The following is a 21,322-nucleotide window of genomic DNA, read 5'->3' as shown; positions in this document are numbered from 1 at the left end:
TGAAACCAGAGAGGAGTCCCTCTCCTGTGCTAGAGCTGCTTTCATTATAATGCGCGGGATAATATAATGCACGACTTCCATGTACCACATCTGTGTGAAGGGTTATCCTGGGCTGCAAACAAAAAGCCAGCCACTTCTCAATACAGCTTTTCAAACTTCGGAGAGAAGTGCCCTGAGGAGTTCCTGTCTGCAGCCCAGGATAACGTTTCATGCAGATAGGGAATATAGACACCATGCATTATATTGGGAGCAGTTCCAGCACAGAAGTGGGACTGCTCATCTTTCAGTTGCTATCTAATATTCCTATGTGAATTGTTATATTTGCACTAGAATGAGGGATGCAGGAGATTTCTGTGCTCCTCATCGCCCACAACACCTCCTTCATTTTCAAGAGCCTGCCTATGGACTTTGTGTATTAAAAGGATGAGAGTACAACAAAACTTGAATGAGTTTAAAGTAAAGAAGTTCTTTTCGATTCAGAAGCTCAAAACTGTAAAGCGAAGTTCCACTCGTTTTTTAGTTTATTCAAAGTCCGCAGCTACTAAAAGTGTAGCTGCTGACTTTTAATAAACAGACATTTACCTGTCCCATGGTCCAGTGATGCCGGTGCCTGGACCCTCTCTCCTCTCCCCCTCCTCTCCACGGCGCCGTCATAGCAACTGCGGGCACTCGGCCATGACAGCTTATGGCTCTGCAGTCGGGCGCGCAAGCCGCGATGCGCTCTGCCATTGGCCAGGCAATCTTCTGGGACCTGTGACGTGTCCCAGAAGATTGCTGGCAGGGAGGGGCCGCCTAGGGCGATAGAAGTTGCCTAGGCGGCCGGGAAGAGGAAGGAGGAAGTGGGACAGGAAGTCCCACATAAAAAAAAAAAAAAGATCCCCCCAAAAAAAAAAATTGCATGCCAAATGTTGCATGTAAAGGGGCGAGGAGTGCTTAAAGCGGAAGTTCCACTTCTGGGTGGAACTCCGCTTTAACACCAAGGCTGGGGAAGGGGAGCTTTGAGCTTTTGTATATTTGTCTCACTTAAATAATTCAGATCATCAAACTAGTTTTAATATTACACAAAGAAAGTCTGAGTAAATTGAGTAAATACAAAGTGCAGTTTGTAAATGATTTCATTTATTAAGGGAAAAAAGCTGTCCAATCCTACCTGGCTTTATGTAAAAAAATTAATTGCCGCCTAAACCTAATCATTGGTTGTGCCACCCTTGGCGGCAACAACTGCAATCAAGCGTTTGCAATAACTGGCAATGAGTCTTTCACAACGCTGTGAAGGAATTTTGGCCCACTCTTCATATTTCGGATCATTGTCCTGCTGCATAACCAAAGTGTGCTTGAGCTTGATGTCAGGAACTGATGGCCAGATATTCTCCTTCAGGATTTTCAGGTAGAGTGCAGAATTCATGGTTCCATCAATTATGGCATGTTGTCCAGGTCCTGAAGGTGCAAAGCAGCCCCAGACCATCACACATCATACCAACAGTCACACTGGTAGTAGTTCTCTATCACTCTATTAGTGTCACTGGTCCCCAAAAAGTGTCAGGTGTCCAATTTGTTCGCTGCAATATCCTGCTATAAGTTGCTGACCGCCGCCATTACTAGTAAGGAATAAATTAAAATATTACATAGTTTGTAGACACTGTAACTTTTGTGCAAACCAATCAATATACGCTTATTGGGATTTGTTTTACCAAAAATATGTAGCAGAATCTTCCAGAGGTAAAGATTTGATCCAAATCATTTAAGTGTGACAAAATATGCAAAAAAAAAACGTTTTAAAAAAATCAGGAAGGGGGCAAATACTTTTTCACAGCAGTGTATTCGTCCTAAACCTTTTAAAAGGCCCACATATTTGTTTGGCTACTTTTTTATTGGGGATGTGGTACATTTGATATAACAATCGGCTTCCATAATTGTACTTCTTTCCTAAGCATGATTCATAGGCAAGTCCTCTCTCACCCCCCCCTATAATGACTGAATAAGCTTAATCATTTGGTAGTACCGCACTGTGGGATCCAGACAGGGCTGTACCTGTACTCCAGCTTTCATGAATTTGCTGTGGCACATTGGAAGACTCCGGAGATGCACAAGTTGTCCCGCCACCCATTCTTCCAACCTTGTCCTCAACATTTTTGTTTTCGATGTATGAATTAATAATCTGCTCTGAATCATTTATAGTCTCGTCATAGATCTGTTTTGTTTTCTCTTCAGCAGCCGACAAAGTGCAGCACAGCCTCTGGACTTATTACCCCGTCCTCTTCCCCCTCAATGACTGTACTCACTCCAACTTACAAACCAAATGGAGGAAAAATCCCAACAGCCACCCCCTTGGGCCTCATACCCACCATCCACCCTTCCCTGCTACATGTCATTTACACCACAGACGCAGGCCAAAAATCCTCAAAAGATGCCATAGTCACTGGGCCAGCTCCAGGCACTTTTACCCATGGACTTCCACGAAGTAAGTAGTCTCATCCAGATTTTTCATTTGTCGCCCAGATGTTTTTGCATGGTGGGTTTTTCCTCAAAGTAGAAGTCTACCTGACATTGAAAATACAGTTAGTGGGAATTGTTCTACTAGATATCCCAAGCTGTTTCTGTTTTAATTGGTATTACATCATTAATTTTTGGAGGTTTTTTATTATTTTTTGGCGTGTGTGTGTGTGTGGTGGTGGTGGTGTGTGTTTTTTTTTTTTTTTTTTTTTTTTTTTTTGGGGGGTGGGTCTGAAATACTACGGAACCTGCAATATATGCATACCAATCAATATAGTATCAAGTAGAGAGATGTGAAGCAATCAGACTTGCATTGAGAACCAGTGTCAGCCTCAAACCAAGTAAAGCCTAATGCCCCATACACACACTTGGATGGTTTTTCCAAGGGAATTCCGCTCAAGCTTGGTTTGCATACACACGGTCACGCAAGTTCTCGGAACTTTCCACCGTCAAGAACGCGGTGACGTACAACACTATGACGAGCCAAGAAAATTAAGTTCAATGCTTCCAAGCATGCGTTGTTTTTTGCACGTCCGAATTGCATACAGACGAACGCATTTTCGAATAGGAACTTTTTCCGACCGAAAAATAGAGAACCTGCTCTGCCTTTTGCTGGCAGGAATTCCGCCAGCAAAAGTCCGATGGTGCATACACACGGTCACAGTTTCTGACCAAAAGCTCTCATCGCAGTTTTGCTGTCGGCATTTCCGATCATGTGTATGGGGCATTATAATTAGGAGATATAAAATCTTAGATTTTTGCAGTGGTGACTGGTACCCTGGTCCCGACCCCCAAGTCAGCTATGCTCCATCTCTTTTGGTAAAGATCTCCCATCTAGCTTGGTTTTGTAGGCAATTATGTATACAGATGGTAAGCTGGCCATACATGGGTCAGTTTTTTTGTTCAGCCAGCGGGTTCAATGGGAAAAAAAAAAAAAGTGGACCTGATTTCCCCCATCTACTGCGAATCCTCCCTGTTGCGCTATTGTATTCTGGCAGCAGGGAGCCTCCCCCACTGTTGGAATACACTGATCAGCGCTGCAGCCTATTGCCTGCAGCACTGATCGATCTAAAATAAAACCATGGCCACAAACAGATCAACATTCAGCCAATCCCTGCTGAACTGGCCAAATTTCGTTCCAGGTATGGGCGGCTTTAGAGGGGGAAACTATTCATCTGTTTTTGTCTCGGGTGTAAAATCTACTAAATGCCTTCTCTCCCCTCTCCTCCTAGATCTCTTGAGTGGTCTCCATCCGTCTGCACCAATTTCACACCCAGCCCTGTCCGGGCACTCACAGCCAGCACAGACAGGTAACACTCATTTTATTATCAATATTCATGGTGCAGCTTGTTCCCATCTCTAGCCTGGTGTATACACAATAATGTTAAAAAAAAAATGTTAGTGTCTGTTCAAACAAGGGCACCACTACTACATTTTATCTCTGACCTTAAAGTGTAAGTCCACCATAAAACTTTAATCCCTGCATCTACAGACATATCTAACACTAACCTATCTAGCCCTGTAAAGAAAAAATTAGTATACATACCTTTTCCCAAGCCGATCTGACCCGGTCTCCAGCGGTGGAAGCTCTGCAGAGGAGACGGCCGACAAGAGCTGTGAAATGAATGGGGACTGACGTCACCCATAGAGTTACTATGGGGCTTCTGCACCCACCTACGCAGAGAAGCCACAGTTGACAGCCCGGCGTGGGATCGGCTGCAGAAAAGGTATGTATACTGATTTCTTTTTCACCGGGTTAGATAGGTTAGTGTTAGATTGTCGCTGTCTGTAGATGCAGGGATTTTAGTTCTAGGGTGGATTTCTACTCACAGCTCACAGAGAGTTCATTAGCATTGTTTTCTTTGGTACGAGAGAGATTTGAAAATCCCTGCATGCTGCAGATTAGATGACCTTGCTTGCAAGCTTCAAGGGGTAAACTATGTGAAATTTATATATGGGGTCCTGCACATCTATTTTAAAGAGTGCAGCTTTGTGCTAAAAGCAGGTACCCTTCTAATGAAATAAATCATAAACTAATGGACTACACTTAAGCCCTTTCGCACTGGGGCGGGGGCGGCATCGGCGGTAAACTGCCGCTATTGTTGGTTCGCTTTACCGTTGGTATTTGCCCACTAGCGGGGGGGGGGGTAAAACCCGAGAAAGGGTTAAAAACCACCTCAAAGCGCCTCTGCAGAGGCACTTTGCCGGTGGTATAGCCGCGCTGTCCTATAGATTTCAGTGGGCAGGAGTGGTGTATACACTGCTCCGAAGATGCTGCTAGCAGGACTTTTTTTTTCCCGTCCTGCCAGCGCACCGCTCCAGTGTGAACGCCCTCGGGGCTTTCTCACTGGAGAGACAGCAGCGGCTGTTTCGGGTCGGTTCACTATTTATAGCGCCTGCAAACCGCCCCAGTGTAAAGGGGGCCTTAGAGACTTTACAGTGATGTATATATTTTTTTTTTTTACTTTTTTTAAAGTTACTCTTGCTGTTTCTTCTGATATACCATCTAACAGAACTCGTGCATCCACCCAAATCTCAGATATTAGTTTTTGGCTTGTGTGACTTTTTTTTAGTGCACCGCTAAAACGCGTGTCGACGCATCTACACATAGGAAAAAAAAATATTTTCTATGTCTTGTTCACACCATAACGCTGTGTTGCGTTAAAATGCTAAATGTATGCATTTTAATGCAACACAAGGCTGGTGATGAGGGGGGATGCTTTTTTTATAGTTTTGACCCTCACAAGCAGGAATTCACCCTACTCAAACAGGATCAGGATCTGATGTCACAGGTCACCTGCAAAATGCATAGTGTTGTAACGGAATTGCACAGAGTGGCCACAAACCTCCTCTTCTCAGGTCCCCCGTCTGTGCTCCTGGCCCCTCCTCCCTGTCCAGTGCCTTCATGGAAAGCCGCTTCCCATGGGGGCACTTGTTAGTGCTCGCTCTTGCCCCCGCTCCCTTGTCACTGGCTTTGAATGACAGCAGTGGGAGCCAATGGTTCCCAATGCCCCAGTGAGACCCGGAAGTGAGGGGAGAGAAGAGCTGCAGACGTGCACAATGCTGGATCAAATGAAGGACTCGGGTAAGAAATAGGGGGGGGGGGGGGGGGGTGGATGCTGATGCCTAAACATTTTTTACCTTGATGCAAGAAATGTAAAAAAAAAAAAAATCTAGGCTTTAGAACACACTTTAATTAAAATTTCTGTGATTCTGCTTAAAGAGGAACTGCAGTCTGCTCACATAATTTGTAATAAAAACATATTTACCATTCTGGAGCTTCACTCCAACCACTTTGCATATTCTTTTATATATACTGTGATTGTGTACTTGCCAAATATGCTGCAGAAATCTCCCTCCACTGAGTCTGGCTGATATTTTATCACTGTGGGCAGCTGAAGCTGCTGCCTGTTAATTTCCTGGATTTACACAGACACCCACCTCCAGCTCTCATTGGCCCTCTTATGACTCATCCCACCTCTCTTCCTGGCAAACTCTCACAAGAGCGAGAGAGCTGTGCATGATGTCATAAGCCTAGGATTTTTACCAGACAAGAAACAGGAAGTGGGCTGTATAAGGTGTTTACTGGCAGAAAAAAAAAATGTTTTACTACCCAAAGTTAAAACAACAAGGGCAGAAGATTTAATAGATGGAAAGTTGAAAAAAATGACCGAAGTTCCGCTTTAAGTCAAACATAATCCTCTTTGTTATCACATTTTAGTGTGGTCATTTCTTTTTCTATTTTACAGATGGTGCTCATGCAAAGACCCCAGTCCCCCCTCCAAGGAAGCTTTAATTTTTGGACCAAATACAGTGACACAATCTTAGGGACGATGTCTGTGCACTAAATAAAAAAAAAAGCTGGATGCTTTTCTCAGCATTTTCTACACAAGCACTTATTTTCTACGTGACAGCAGAGAGGTGTCAAATTTTATATTTGTGGAACTGACCGGAGAAGATAAGAACTTCATTACTTTTTTTTTTTTTGTTTTTTGTTACCTTAATTTTCTTTTTTCCAAGTTGTATTGGACATGACCATTTTGCTTGCAACTCCTTACTGTGCCCGGTGGATTTTAAACAAATTCAAAGGCTGCCTTGACCAGGGACTATTTCCGTTTTGCTTGTACGGTGGTGGCTTGGTTACCCTGCTTCTTGAATTATCTAGCGAGAAGACTAGAAGATTTTTCTGCTTTCCTCTTCTAACGCTCTCTCCAGCCATTGAGCTCCCTAATCATCTTTATGAAGAGTACATCCGGGGGAAAGTAATACAGCCCTTTGCCTTTCTTTGGGTCGGATTGGGAAGTATCACCACACTGGAATGCCGGAAAGATACAAGAAGCAGCTTTATGATTTAGTTCCCCACAGCCTTGCTAAACTGAAATATTAGCAGGTGGAGCTGACCTTTTTGAAATATGCCCAGCCAAAACTTCTCTTTGGATCGCGTGGGAAGGTTTTTACTGCTATCTGGGGCTCCATTGGAAAGTTTTTCCTTCGTTTACTGTCATTGTGACAACAATTTCACCAGACAGCAAAAATCTTTAACATGATTGGAAAGGTTCAATTTTTTTTTTTTATAAACATGTCATACTTACCTGCTCGGTGTAATAGTTTTGCACAGAGCAGCCCCGATCCTTCTCTTCCTGGGTCCCCCAGCGGCACTCCTGGCCCCTGCCCTCTGCTGAGTGCCTCAATAGAAGCTGCTTTCTGTGGAGGCACTCATGCAGGCTCGCTCCCGAGCTGCCCTGTCTGCGTCTATTCTTTTGTCATAGGATTAGATTGACAAAAGCAGGAACCAATGGCTGCTGTTGCTATCAATCTGCGCAGTGAGGAGGTATAGAGCCAGGAGAGCTGCTGCTCTTGTGTACATCACTAGATCGCGATCAGGCTCAGGTATAAAGGGGCAGGCTGGGGGGGGGGGGGGATCTATACTCTGCAATAGAAGGGGGTTTTTTTTACCGTAAAGAATAAGTTCACTTTTTAGAAAAAAAAATCAATGCACTTCTTTTTTTTTTTTTTTTTTGCAGGTAAAAAAATGTGCATTAATTTTTTTGTTTTTTGGAGCCTGTAAAGCATTGCATCGTCGACCAGCAGATCGCTGGTGCTATGCAGGTCTCCTCCAGATTTGCCAGAGTATCTGTGTGCTCGTACATCCTGTGCAGGCAAGCAGATGCAATCTGACAGGAAGAATCAATGAACTACCACAGCTGCAAAGGATGTTGGGGCTTGTAGTTCATTCACACACACACAGCTGTGTGAAGAAATGATGTGGGCAGAGCTCCACGTGGCCACGCTAATTTCAAAAAGTGACAGCTAGTACGGAAAACTTCTCCCCATACTGCTGTTACGGCAGGGGGGATTGCACAGCGGCAGCAGCAATGGGAACATGTTACATGTTCCATCCTAAAAACAGGTGCAACATGTTCCCAAAAGTGAACTTATCCTTTAATGCAGGAGTCTCAAACTGGCAGCCCTCCAGCTCTTTCAGAACTACAAGTCCCTTGAGGCATTGCAAGGCTGACAGTTACAAGCATGACTCTCCTAGGCCGAGGCATGATGGGACTTGTAGTTCCGCGACAGCTGGAGGGCCACATTTTTGAGACCCCTGCTTTAATGCATAGAATGCAAGAAAGTAAAAAAAAAAAAACCTTAAGGCTTTAGAGCCACTTTAAAGGCAACACAGACAGAAATAAAAATGTTTCTAATAGTAGAGTAGGGGATTGCAAGATCCCCTGTCAGATTTGTATTGCTAAATAGATGTGGGAGTAGTAGGCGCACCACTTTTCCAAAGAGCTCTTATTTCATATTGGTCCATGTTATATAGGCAACGCGTTTCAGAGTGCCCCCTCCTTTTAGGGTCTAAATTAAAAAAAATTAAAAAATATAATTGTATATATGGCAAAAACAAAATCATGTTTGTAAATACGATGGTCACATAGTAAATAAATCAATGTGCACAATGCATAATTATGAAACATTTTTAAAGAATTAAAGCAACGTCAGCTATCACTGTTGGCATTGGTTTTTTATCATATATATTGTATATACTATTCACATTTATTTTAGCCCTCATGAAGAGGGTACCTTAAAGCCCCCTGATATGTGTTTTGCTATATAATATAGATTTGGGCTTTTATGACAGAATAAATACCCTTTGGAGTCTAACACATTGGTGTGGCATTCTTGCATCTGTTTAGTCTTTATCTAAAGCTCTGCTGAAGATCCTTCCATGCATGTGAGTCACTTACCCGGAGTTATCACACCCCTTACCTTCAGCTTTATGCTTACTTGCAGTGGTGGCCCGGCTATACGGGGCGCAGGGGCGCCCTCCCCCTAATTCATGCACCTAGTCCCTAACCTATATGCAGGGCGCCGGAAGCATGAATTCCAATAGGGGTTTTTTTTTTTTAGAAGCACATGATCAGAGCAGGAGGCTCTAATTGGCTTCAAAAAAGGGTGGGCTTTGGGCACAGAGTGGGTGGATTGTTTGCCAAGGCCCCCCCAACCCAGGAAAATATACCCCCAGCCGCCACTGCTACCTTGTGGGATTAGGCTTATTCTGAAGTCCAGGGCCACCCACTTACCCTCTCAACTTTTTTATTTCAGTCTGTGTCCCTGTTGAAAATTTTCTTTCCTTATCTGCTTGGTCAAACTTCGGGACTGTAAATGTGGATAAGTCCCTCCAACAATGCCCCAGATAGCAGTAGAAAACTAAAGGGCTTCTATTCCCTCCACACTCTATCATTCTATCTCATACTTTAACCTGAAGCTTTTTTGTGTGCTTTAGTCCTTCATGTTGTGCCCATACATTACCTTCAATTTGTAAACTGTATACCAGCTTTTCTAAACTTAATTATGTCTTTTTTTTTTTTTTATTGTTGTGATATTTTTTGGTTTGATGGCCAGTAAGGATCTAATTTAAAGCAAGGAAAACAAATCTTAAATGAAAATACCGAACTTGTGTTACCACCACCATTACAGACTGCTGGTTTGTGTATACCAATTGACATTTTGGTTTTTATGTGCTCTTCATTTTTGACTCTTGAACGATAAGGATATTTCAACACGGACACAGTTTGTTGATATCGTTCTTGACATTTCTACTTGAAAGACTATTTATTAGAAGGCCTCCCTCCCTTCAGCATTGTACATAAGCAAAAAAAAAAACATGAGCTTGAAGAAAATTCCATTTTTAAATTCAAAGGAAGTTGTTGGACCTTGACGACTGAGCAAAGGATTCTGGGATGAAAGAACTGACTAAGAAAAAAAAAGTCTTCCACGTCATGACAATCCAAAGAAACTGATGTTTCTTTTTCTTTGTTTATGGCATTTAAAGTTAAACAGTGGGCATAAATCAGTAACGATATATATATATATATATATATATATATATATATATATATATATATATAATATATATATAAAATTTATTTTACAGTCTGTCATTAGCATTTACCCTCTGTTCACATCTGTGTGTACGGGTGCAGGAATCGCAGTGATACCCACAGTGAAAATGCACTGCTCTGCGGAATCGCACAGGTCTTCCATTCATTCTCAGTGCCGGAACTTCATGGAAATTGCATTGTTAAAAAGACCATGTGATTTCCCTGCGTTTTTTGAATAGGTGAATGCACCCTTTTTTTTGCAGAAACGCAGGCACGGAAGCCCATTTTCTTGAATAGGCTGCCTTGCCCGAGCAAAAAACACTAAGGTGTGAACCTAGCTTAACACAGCAGTCTGTTTTGCCGAGTCCTAAGCCAACCTTACATGGATTGAAATTTGTCTGTTTCAATGGGGACTGGCTGAGATTTGATCCATCTATGGAAAGGCTATTGTACCCAAGTTGATCCATCAGTTGACTTGGGTACAGCCAGTCTGTCAGATTTTTTTTTTTTTTTACATGCAGCTACTGCTGGCGGATATAGCCGCTAGCAGTCGTCATTGTGTTTTGCCGGCTGGGCTAGCTTCCTGCGCCCCCCGTTGTCTCCCACCTTTAGAACACAATAGCTCTGCAGGAAGGGTTCAAGTGATTTTGATTTGAGAAGGGAATCAAGTGATTTTGAATCCGCTATGTTTTGAATCACCTATGGGCTGCTTTATCTGTTACAGGGGATTAAAGAAAATAAAAACTGCTGTGTAATTATAGTGACAGACTACATTTTATATATGTCTTTTTTTTTTTTTTTTTTTTTTTTTTTTTTTTTTTTTTTTTGCCCGTAGTTCCACTTTAAGGACATCCAGATGCCAAACTATTTTGACTATTTGGCTCCCTTCTATGCTACAGTATGGATCTTTGCTGGACCTGCACTAGATAGATTTGTATTCTCCGAAAGACGAATTCTTAATTTTTACATGGGAGCATTTGCAAAGAGTCTACTTTGCCCCAGCTTACGAATCTGTTGTATTTTAACACACAAAGACGCATTGTACTATTATTAGGAATCTCCCGGAGTCCCTAGCTGGGAATTATGGGATTTCGGACCTCTAGATCGATTTTCAATGATTATGGTCAGTAATAGTATCCAGGTCTCTGGCAGATTTGGAAATACAGCTTTTCAAATTTTCATATTTAAAGAGTTTTTTTTTTTTTTTTTTTGTAGGTAAAAAAAAAAAATCATGATTTGTGGATGCTTTAGACTTCTTCAGCTATTGATTGTTGTGTTTGGAAACGATATGGCTGCCACTTCGCTCTGTGCAGAGTGTGACGCCTGAATATTTCGATCAGTGTGTGCGTGTGTTGACATGGTTGATTACTGTAGATCTGCGTAGTTTTATGGCAAAATGCTAGTTTTGTTATATTTTTATGTGATGTCTGGGGAGTGTGCCAATGGTTTTTTTTTCTTTAATGTAGCATTCTCTGCTTTTAGATGACTTGTAAAAGACCCTGTTTAAACTAATAGGGTCCCTTTAAGCCCTGACCCTGTTGTACTCTCCTTCACGTCGCTCCGGGACTCCTTAGCCCTTTATAGCCACCGCAAAATGGCGAGTGCCAGTGATGGGGAAGCTTGCAACCTTCTACAATGCCACGCACAGCTTGAGGTCAGTGGCTAGGTTGGAACACAGTCACATGGCGGAGGATGTAGTGTCCCCGTTCCCTGTAAACACCAACACGTAGTATTTTGTGGTGACAGAGGGAGCAGGGGAGAGCTGTGAAAAGGAGTGTAACCTGGGTCAGAGGTGATTTTTTTTAAAGAGACCCAATCTTTTTTTAAAGAGACTCTCCATGGAATTTGTTACTTATAAAGGTAACTGTCATATGAGAAATCTATGAGCTGCCACTGCTGACCATTTCCAAAAAATACTTGTTGCCTGGGTAACCTAGGCTTTAGTACTTTATCATGGAACACAAATGCCAATTTGCAGAGCACTTCAAGAAGGTGGTCAGCAGTGGTAGTCTTTTTATATTTTTTCATGACCGGTTCCAATTAAACTGAGGTGGGCCTACCTGAAAAATGGCAAAAATCTTTATGCTGGCTACCCAATGTATGCACACAGCTTTTTCTTCTGAATTACTGCAAGTCTAAAGGCCCATACACACGATCAGACTTTTTGACAACGAACATGCAAATTAGCTGTTTTAAGGCAACATCCGACCGTGTGTACGCTCCATCGGACAAACTTTTTTCGGTTTTCATTGGACTTTTGTTGGCTGTGTGATCGGACAAACTTTCCGGCAACAAAAGTATGATGGAGCAAAGTCCGATCGTGTGTACACAAAACCATCTGACTTTTGTACAAACTGCAAACACGCATGCTCAGAACAATGCAAAAGATCAGACAACAATACAGAAGATGACCAAAGGGTGGCGCCAGAGAATTGAATGTCCTCTTTTTAAAGTGTCATCAGTACGTTGAAACGTCACTACGTTCGTGTTTGTTGCCGAAAAAGTCCTGCCGTGTATGTGCTTAATTAGTTTATGGCCAACGCCCTTTGTACAAAAATCAACGGGAAAGTTTGTACAAAGTCCGATCGTGTGCATGAGGCTTTAGAATGTGCAAATGTGGACCAACTTGTCCAGAAGACCACCATCTGTGGGTTCCCAGCACAGAATCTTGGGACAGGAAGCTGGAGTGTTATTTAGAAATTGACAGCAGTAATAATCTCAGATTCCCTTTTTTCTTGTATAAGTAGCCATAACTGGTAAGGTAGAACCCCAGTTAGGTTTTTATTGGTCTGCCCCTGTAGAGGAGATTTACACTCTCTGTCTGTCCTGGTGACCATTACCATCAAGACAATTTTTTTTTTTTTTTTTGAGAAATCCAGATGTTTGCAGTTGTCACCAGATCAGGTAGTGAAGGTTCTCATTTCTCATCATTCCTTCCCAGGCCAATACTAAAAAATGTGTTCCATACCCAGTGTAATGAATGGAAATAAACACCACTGCTAGAGAATAGAAAGTCTTGGCTGAAAAGCTCAGACTAAAGCTAGGGGGGCAAAATGCTCAATTTAAATAACTGCAGGCAATGTGTATAGTTGGAGTGTCCTTTAAAAGCTGCAGGAGAACTTTGTACAAGCCAGTCATCTAAAAGTGGACAAATTTTAAATGTTATTACAATTGCACTTTGAGCTTGTTTGCCTCCCAGCTCATCAGTGGAGGATTTAGCCGTGGCTCTGATGTAGATCTTGGCTATAGAAAAGCATTATGCACATCCCCAGCACTCGAGTAAAGGTGTGTGTTTCATCTGCAATTTATTTTTAATAAAATGCTATGTTTTTGACCAGTCTTCACGTTCTCTGCTTAGAGAGGAAGCTCTGAACATTCTTTACTAATGTCTGAAAAAAATGCTCTGGAATAGCGAGTAGTCTCACTGTGAAGTGGAAACCCAACTAAAAGAACCAGCTTTTGTTACACAAACTTTAGCCTAGTACACGCGCTCCGACATTGGCCGATTCAATGAAAAACGTCCGACATTCGGCCCCTGTTTAAAGGCAGCCAGTTCGAGAGAAGCTGACCGGGCATGCTTGAGAACCAGCACCAACCGGCTCCTGATCAGCGCTGTCAGCCAATGGCTGAGAGTGCTGACCAGAGTGTTATGGGGGGGGGGGGGGGCCCGCAATTCCCCTGTCAGAACACAAAAGAAAAGCAGGGGCGATCACTGTATTAACGTTTCATAGCTTTAGACTGGGAGTCTTAATATGACTGGGCAGTCCAACAGCAGGCACCAGTTAGACCTACTGCAATCATTTAATGTAACAAACCTGTTCAGACATGCCCCCCTCTTTAAACCTAGTACACACGGACCGAATGTCAGGCGACATAGGCTAGTTAAATAAAAACTGGCCAACATTCATTGTGTAAGGCAGCTGGTTTGAAAGAAGCCGGCCGTTTGGCTGACTGCTGTCGGACGAGCATGCTGGAAAACCAGCAGCCGACTGGCTCCCAATCAGCTGGCTGAAAGCGCTGACCTGAGTTTTCTGGCAGAGGGCTGTCCCTCTGTCAGAATACAAAAAGAACAGCAGGGAAAATTGCTGTACTAACGTCAGATTGTTAGTACAGTGGCTTTGACCAGAGCTGACTTTTTTTTTTTTTCCTTCAACCTGCTGGGTTGAAGAAAAAAAAAATAGTGGTGTGGACCAGGCTTCACTCCGCAATGCAAATCTATGTGGGGCCATGTGCTTGGGGGCAAGGGGGGGGGGGGGTGGCAACTACTCAGCCCTGCCAGCACAAGGCACTGCAGTGTGAGGGCAGTAAGCAGTAGTTTAAGGAATTTCCTTTTAAAAAAAAAAAAAAAAAAAAACAGACGCCAGTTATAGCTTGCTGGGGGTACAGCACCGTACAATACAAAGGAAAAAGATGTGAGGCTTATTTTGCATAGAGGAAAAAACAAATTGGAACTTCTGTTTTTTTTATTTGTCTCAGTTCCTATTGGGATTGCCCCCTCGCTTCCTGTCTCGGTGAGATTACAAGAAATAAGAGGAAATCTCTCTATGGGATAGCAATTAAACTCGAGTGATGTTCTAACCCAGTGATAGCGAACCTTGGCATCCCTGATGTTTTGGAACTACATTTCCCATGATGCTCAACCACACTGCAGGGTGCATGAGCATCATGGGAAATGTAGTTTCAAAACATCTGGGGTGCCAAGGTTCGCCATCACTGTTCTAACCCAACTACTCTTTTTGATGCAGTACAAAATCATGGAAGAAGCTTGAGAAAGGAAAAATAGGGTCCGCTTATAGCAGCCAAGTAGACTTGTAATAATGATAGTGGTGCCACTGGTTGGATGTCAAGCAGCACTGGTAACAACTGCAGCATTGTAAATTGCACCACAGCACACTCTTTTGGTCTCCTCATATGCTGCATTTAGATGATGACCCTTCGCACCCAACTATTCTGAAGATTGACCTTACAATATGATAGTTGCTGGAGTTTGTTCTCTTAATTGTACAGTACAGGACTTGTATTTATAGACGTTGAGTTACATGCTAGTATCTTCAGGTGCTTGGACACCAGGAAAAGCCCCCACTTCTCCTCCATTTTTTCCTACTAGTGTCATTAGGTGATGGAACACTTAGGTACTCACCTTGTAAGGAAAAAACAGGGAGGGTGAGGCGCTGACCTGAGTGTAGTATTAAAATGATGACTTTAATAGGATAAGATTAAAAACATTTACAAGATGATAGAAGATGTATTCTTGTCAAAGTAAAGTGCAGTCCTGGCATTCCACATGGCTCTGTGGGTCCCAACGCTGTTCCGGATAGCTGGAAAGGATTGAGCAGCTGGCTGGAATGGATCACAGTGTTTCTCCAGGAGCAAAGGAACCAAGCAGCTCCACACAGACCAGCATGGACCATGGAACAGGAAGTGATGTCACTGGCATCTGATTGGACCTAGGCAGGGCTGGAATCTTGTCAATCAGGGCTGCAGTGATGAAAGGCTACGTGCTTGGAGCTGACTGCTCCTTCTATTGGCCTGCTGCCCTCTAGAGGAGGACAGCTATATATACACACAATGGAGAGCATGTGGGTGTGGCCGTGGGACTGGAACTTCCAGCAGACCAATCAGTAAACAATAAGTTATAGCAAGGTGAAGCAGGGGTTAACAGTCTCCGATTGACAAAAAATAAATATAATTAAAAAAAAAAAAATTATATATATTTTTTTTTTTAAAGAACTTTAGAAAAAAAGGGGGGTTGTATGCATGTAAACATGAAGAGGCGATGGAGGGGGAACAGACTGTAGTGTAAAGAATTATTAATAATAATAATAATGAACAGTAAGGATAAAATTGGTGCTGTGTTCCCCCTAGTTGGTATACAAGGGATGTATATGTGTGTATGTCCCCTCATGGTGTGGATACCAAGTGGGGTGCACCTAATGATCATGCAACATGCATATCTATGTCTGCATATACACACACACACACACCTATATATATATATATATATATATATATATATATATATATATATATATATATATGAAATATTAATATAATATATTTACTATACCACTCCCGACCGGTAGAGCAGAGACAGACCTGTTTGTGGGGGGGGGGGGGGGGGGCAGGGGTAAGTGTAAGGTAGGAAGGAGGCGGGGAGAAACAAACCAGAAATGGGCGTGTGATCTGTTATTACAAGGTGTATGCGTCTAAGTCCTCAATGAGTCCCCCTGGGAGAGGGAATTGAGGGAATATCTCCAGAAAGTCTCCCTCTGGCAGAGCCGTTTGAAACGCTCTGCAGCAGGCAAACCTCTGACCTCTATGAAAAACACCTTCAGGCCTTCAGTGGACTTTTGATTTTCAGTCAAAAAATGTCTTGGCACACTATGCTCATCACATTCCTGTTCGATGAAACGCCTGTGCTTGCCAAACCATTGGCGGAGGGGACGGATGGTTCTGCCAACATATAGGAGGCCACAAAGACAGGTCAGACAGTATACTACATGATCACTGGAGCAATTGTGAAACTCTTTTATAGTGTAAGTTTTTCCTTTTGTAGAGAAGCTTTTTTTTGTCCATGCTGGACAAATTTACACATCATGCATAATTTTTTTCTTGCATTGAAACATGCCCACTAATGGGATCAGGGGGGTGTAGGTGGTGGGACCTGGCTTGGGTTTGCGGATCTTACTTGGCGCAGTTTGGCTCTTGATATTTTTGGCCTTGCGGTAGGAAACTTTGGGTTTGGATGTTAGGGTGGAACCCAAAAAACACTCACCTTGGAATAGGGTGCAACAAGTGTAAGTAGCAGCAAAGTTCAGGGCCGTGGTCCATTCCTATGGCATCCAGACCTTGGAGGTATGCCCACACTGATTGAAGTGTGGTTCCCTCCAGGAATTTACAAAGTGGATAAGGTAAGACAAGCTTTCCCTGTAATTATGTCCAAGTCTGATTTTTACATGTGGGGTGATATTTACTTAGTGTGTTATTGCCCCCTGTAAAAGTCTCTACTATGATGGTGGTAGATGGCATTTTTTTTTATAACTTTTGCCTTTTTAAATGATACAGTTTTTTTTTTCCATTCAACTTTGCTGCTTGAGTGGTGATATAATTGCAATACGCCTTCCAACTGACTCACTTTTAGTCGCCATTTCCACCAAGATGGCAAGCAGCATGCCAGCTGACCTCCCAACTGACTGCTTTTTCAGAGACACAGCAACACGATATCAATCAGCAATCTGGGTTATAGCGCTCTTTCCCGGACATGCAAATACAAATACCCTCTCAGTCCCCATACATTTTGTGAGAACCACACAAGGGGATCCCCTCACAGCATTGCTGAAGACAAAGCGCAGAGAAGCTGAAAAAAGAAGCCTAATGGCAAGTGGGCTATAGCCGGCACAGAAAAAAACGGAACCGCTCAGGGTGATAGCTTTTCTCCTACACCATAAGGTCATATATTGCAGATTTCTTGGAAACCATGTCAGGTCAGAACAATCTCAGCCCTTCTAGAACCTTTGGTCTCCAGTGCACAAATGAACTCTTCTGCCTCTCCACCACCTGAATTTATTCAAGAGTATGGCCCTGAACCTCTTAACATCTCCTCCAGCGTGTTTTTGAGACATAAGCTAGGGTTTCACACCATATGCTTTCTACTTTGAGTGGACTTATTTTTCTAGCCTTTGCCTAGTACCATCTGAATTTCTCTTGCAAACACAAATTACATTTTCGTGATAATTGACCAGATCTTAAAAAGGTATTCCTTTCTTCAAAACTTTTTGCTTAGTTATATCCCATTGAAAAGGAATCCATTAAAAAAAAATGGAATGTCCTGGTAGTGGATCCTACCATTTCTGTTCTCAATAAGCATCTTACTGTTCCATTTTAAAAGATCCCTTTCTTTAAAGATTCTGCTGGTAGACATTTAGAAACCCTATTGAAAGCAACCTTTTGCTTTCGCTAGTCTTGCCTTACAACTGACCATTGCGGCTATGTCCATTTGTCACTAACTGGACTAAACAAATTAACAGAGAACGCAATTCTGTCTTTGAGGGACCTGTTCTGCTGAAACAATGGTAAGTCTAGCTCTCGGCACTGCTATTTTGTGTTGATGCTCTAGAGAATTTGCTGTCCAGGATGACACTGCACATGCACAAAATTTGGTGGTTAAAGGCTTGGGCAGTTGAACCTGCTTGCAAAATTATATTGAATGCCTGTTTTGTGAATCCCTTGATACATTTATCAAGGAAGTCACTGCGGATAAAGTGCTTCTATCACCCAATAAACAGCCTAAACCTACTATGATTATGGCTACTACTTCTTTCCACCAAAAGGGGTCCTTTTTATTTCTCCCAGGCATCCTCCTCTGTCTAACGCAGGTTTGTTTGTTCTTTTGTTGCATGCCGTGGATCTCAAAACCCACCAAGCCTACCCAGAAGCCTTCAGCATGGGGGGGGGGGGGGGGGGGGGGACTCATGCCCATGTTGGCATTTGCACCTTAATTTATTAGAGCTCTGGGTCTGAACTATCGTTTCCAGGGGCTACAAAATATAATTTCTATACTTGCCCCCTCCTCAATTCCTAACCTCTTATTTGCCTGCTTCACCTCAAAGAAAGGCAGACTTGCATGCTACCCTGAGTCAGCTTTAGATACAAGGAATGGCAATCCCAGTTCCTGTACAGGCAAGGTTTTAGGGGTCTAACCAAACCTACAGCTATTCACAATTCCAAAACCAAATGGTAGCATTTGCCCCATTTTGGACATACACATCTATTTATGAATTTTATGTCCCTAAATTCCAATCAAATTTGGCTTCTCTTAGATTAGGGGAGGTTATGGCATCACTGAACAGTCAAGATGCCTATCTTAATATTGGCATTATTCTCACACGTCTACCCTTTGCTTTATGAGATCAACACTTTCATTTATTGCCTTGCCATTCAGGGTCTCCTCTGCACCAAGAACAGTACAAAAGTACAGGCTCTGCTAAGATCTCAGAGCATACATTTTACTAGATACCTAGCTGACCGTTTGAAAGGTTCCTTCAACTTTTGAATGGGTGATTATCACCTTCAAGTAGTCTTCCCTCCAGCCTTGTTTGGAGCATGTGGGGCTCACCTTGGCTACAGCCAAGGCAAAAGTTTTTCTTGCACAGGAAAAGATTGCTTCTCTGAGGTCCAACTGTCAGGTTAACCAGGTACACCTTGATTCTGCATGAGTGCTCTGAGCCTCATGGTAGCCTCCTTCGAGGCAGTTCCCTTTCTTTAGTTCCACTCAAGACATTGACATTAACTTTTTTCACAATGTGAGACAAGGCGATTCTTTCTCTGGATCCCCCACTACAGCAGCCACGCAAAAATCTCCCTGGCATGGTGGATTTCTAACTCAGCTCTATAATCTGGAAAATCTTTTCTTTCCTCTCCCTGAGAGGTGATAATGAGAGATGCAAGCCTGACGGGATGGGGTGAGGTGTACAATTGCCTGACTATTTAGAACCTGGTCCCCACAGGAATCTATGCTCCCCATCAACGTTCTGGAAATGGGAGCCATAGAACGGACTCTCCTACACCGAATCCCTCTCCTACACAGCCGCCCAGGGAAGGTGTAGTCAGAAAGCGCCACAGCTGTGACCTACATAAACCACCAAATGGGTACCCTATAAGTCAGGCAGCCATGAGGAGAAGTAGCCTTTTTCTCCTTTTGAGTGTACAATCACATTCCAACTCTCTCTCCTATCACATATCAGGAGTGGAAAATTAGCAAGCAGACTTCTTGAATTGCCAACATATGGAGAAGGGGACCTCAAGGAATGGGTCTTTCCAGTCCTGTCAGGGCCCATTCCACCAGATTTGTCAGTGTTTGAGCTTTTTGGCATCAAGCATTTGTTTTGCAGGATTGCAAATAGTTTTACCAGGTAGGTGTTCAAGCTTCTTCCGATGCGAGCTTTGGATGCAAGTTGCTTCGGCTGTCAGCAGAAAATTTTGGGTTGATTGACCCTTGTTTTCTGTGGGCCCATTTGCTATGGTGTATCCCATCCCTCAGTTTATTGCTTGGAGATTTCCCATGGTTTATGAATATAAGTCCTGTACTGTATGATTAAGATAATGGGAATTTTGACTTGCCTATAACTGTCATATCTTGGGGTGCAGAACAGAACCACAGGTCCCTCCCTCTGTTTCCTTGCTAAAAAACTGAAGTCCCCTGGAATAGATGGGGTTCTATGAGAGTGCACTGGAGGCATTTCTAGCAAAGCTTTTGTTGGTCAGTTCACCTTAAGGTAGTGGCATATAACCTGTGGTCTACGAATAAAAGTCCTGCACTCAATGCTGGGACAAGGTCATCCAGCGCCCAGAGGAAAGATTCCAAACTGTGCCCCCCTCTGTTCATGATGTGCAAGCTTAGGGGATCCTATGCCCAACAGTCACTAGCTTGTCAAAATCACTGCCACTGTCAGCCTTGTAACAGATGAAAGGCACCCTCATCCCTACAAGAAACCATTGCACCCAGGGCAGCCGACCCTCTCGCCCACCCCTGCCTGCACTGTACTCCAAGATATGGAATTTACAGGCAAGTTAAATATCCAATTTTTCATGATTTTTTTGTAAATGGGACAGTGATCCTATATTTCATTTTTTTTTTTTTAATCTGCATATTTCTTCTCATGGCTGTTTGTACTCAAACTGAGTTTTTAATCTTTGCTACTCCTTTGAAATGTTTTTAATCTTTGCTACTCCTCTGAAATGTGGATGTAATTCACTTAAGAATAGTGCAACCGCCCCCCCATGTTATAGCTGGTTTCTGCGACCAGACAAGTGATTTTAATTATTTTGCATTCATAGGTCTGTCTTTTTATAAAGGAATTTTTGGCAGTTGCACAGGGCCCCATATCAGAATGGAGTTCCATTCAAAGGTTATGGCATTTTTATATATTATGAATGCTGGGGAAGGGAGAAGAGGACATGTGACATAAGTTACTCTTTAAGAAGCTGGAGGATCATTCAACTTTAGCATCTGCCCGAAACTGAAATGGGAATTAGGTTTAAAGTGTATCTGGGATGTCCAATAAAATAATAACTTACCTAACTTTTGAGTATTAATCTATTCCTATATATTTGCTTTACACATACCTAAATTATTTATTGTACATATTACATATGTACACAAGAGCACATTTGCTTGTGTCTATTCACATATTCTATTAGAGCCTTCCAGTGCTTTCCTTCTGGTGAAATGTTGTGGTATACTCACTGAACTTTATATGAAATTGGCTACATCCATCCTCGGTTCATCAAAACAAAGGGCATACAACGTCTTACAGGTTTCTTAGAAAGCAGGAGTAGAAAATTATTTTCCTTGCCAGCATGGTGCAGAAAAGGACCCATGCTTGCTTTGTAGAAGCAGTGGTCTCTATGCAGAGGTCAGATTTGCACTTGCTCATTGGAGAGCTTCT

At 42.7% G+C, this 21,322-nt stretch overlaps 1 protein-coding gene across 3 annotated transcripts in view; it reads left to right on the top strand.

Moving 5' to 3' along the window:
* UBN1 (ubinuclein 1) overlaps nucleotides 1-13,215 on the top strand; it is a 55,259-nt gene extending 42,044 nt beyond the window's left edge. For 2 of the 3 annotated variants that reach the window (XM_073636358.1, XM_073636360.1), the window contains 3 exons: nucleotides 2,212-2,461; nucleotides 3,726-3,803; nucleotides 6,243-13,215. In XM_073636358.1, coding sequence (XP_073492459.1) covers nucleotides 2,212-2,461; nucleotides 3,726-3,803; nucleotides 6,243-6,289 — 375 coding nt within the window. In that variant the 3' untranslated portion in view covers nucleotides 6,290-13,215. The remainder of the gene's footprint in view (nucleotides 1-2,211; nucleotides 2,462-3,725; nucleotides 3,804-6,242) is intronic. The other variant, XM_073636359.1, reaches the window with a different exon arrangement.
* The last annotated feature ends 8,107 nt before the right edge of the window (nucleotides 13,216-21,322 follow it).

This window comes from Aquarana catesbeiana, linkage group LG06 (genome assembly GCF_042186555.1).
Source record: "Aquarana catesbeiana isolate 2022-GZ linkage group LG06, ASM4218655v1, whole genome shotgun sequence".
In the NCBI taxonomy this organism is placed as follows: domain Eukaryota; kingdom Metazoa; phylum Chordata; class Amphibia; order Anura; family Ranidae; genus Aquarana; species Aquarana catesbeiana.
The sequence above is the reverse complement of the archived record's forward strand: the minus strand, read 5'-3'. Positions and strand labels throughout refer to the sequence as shown.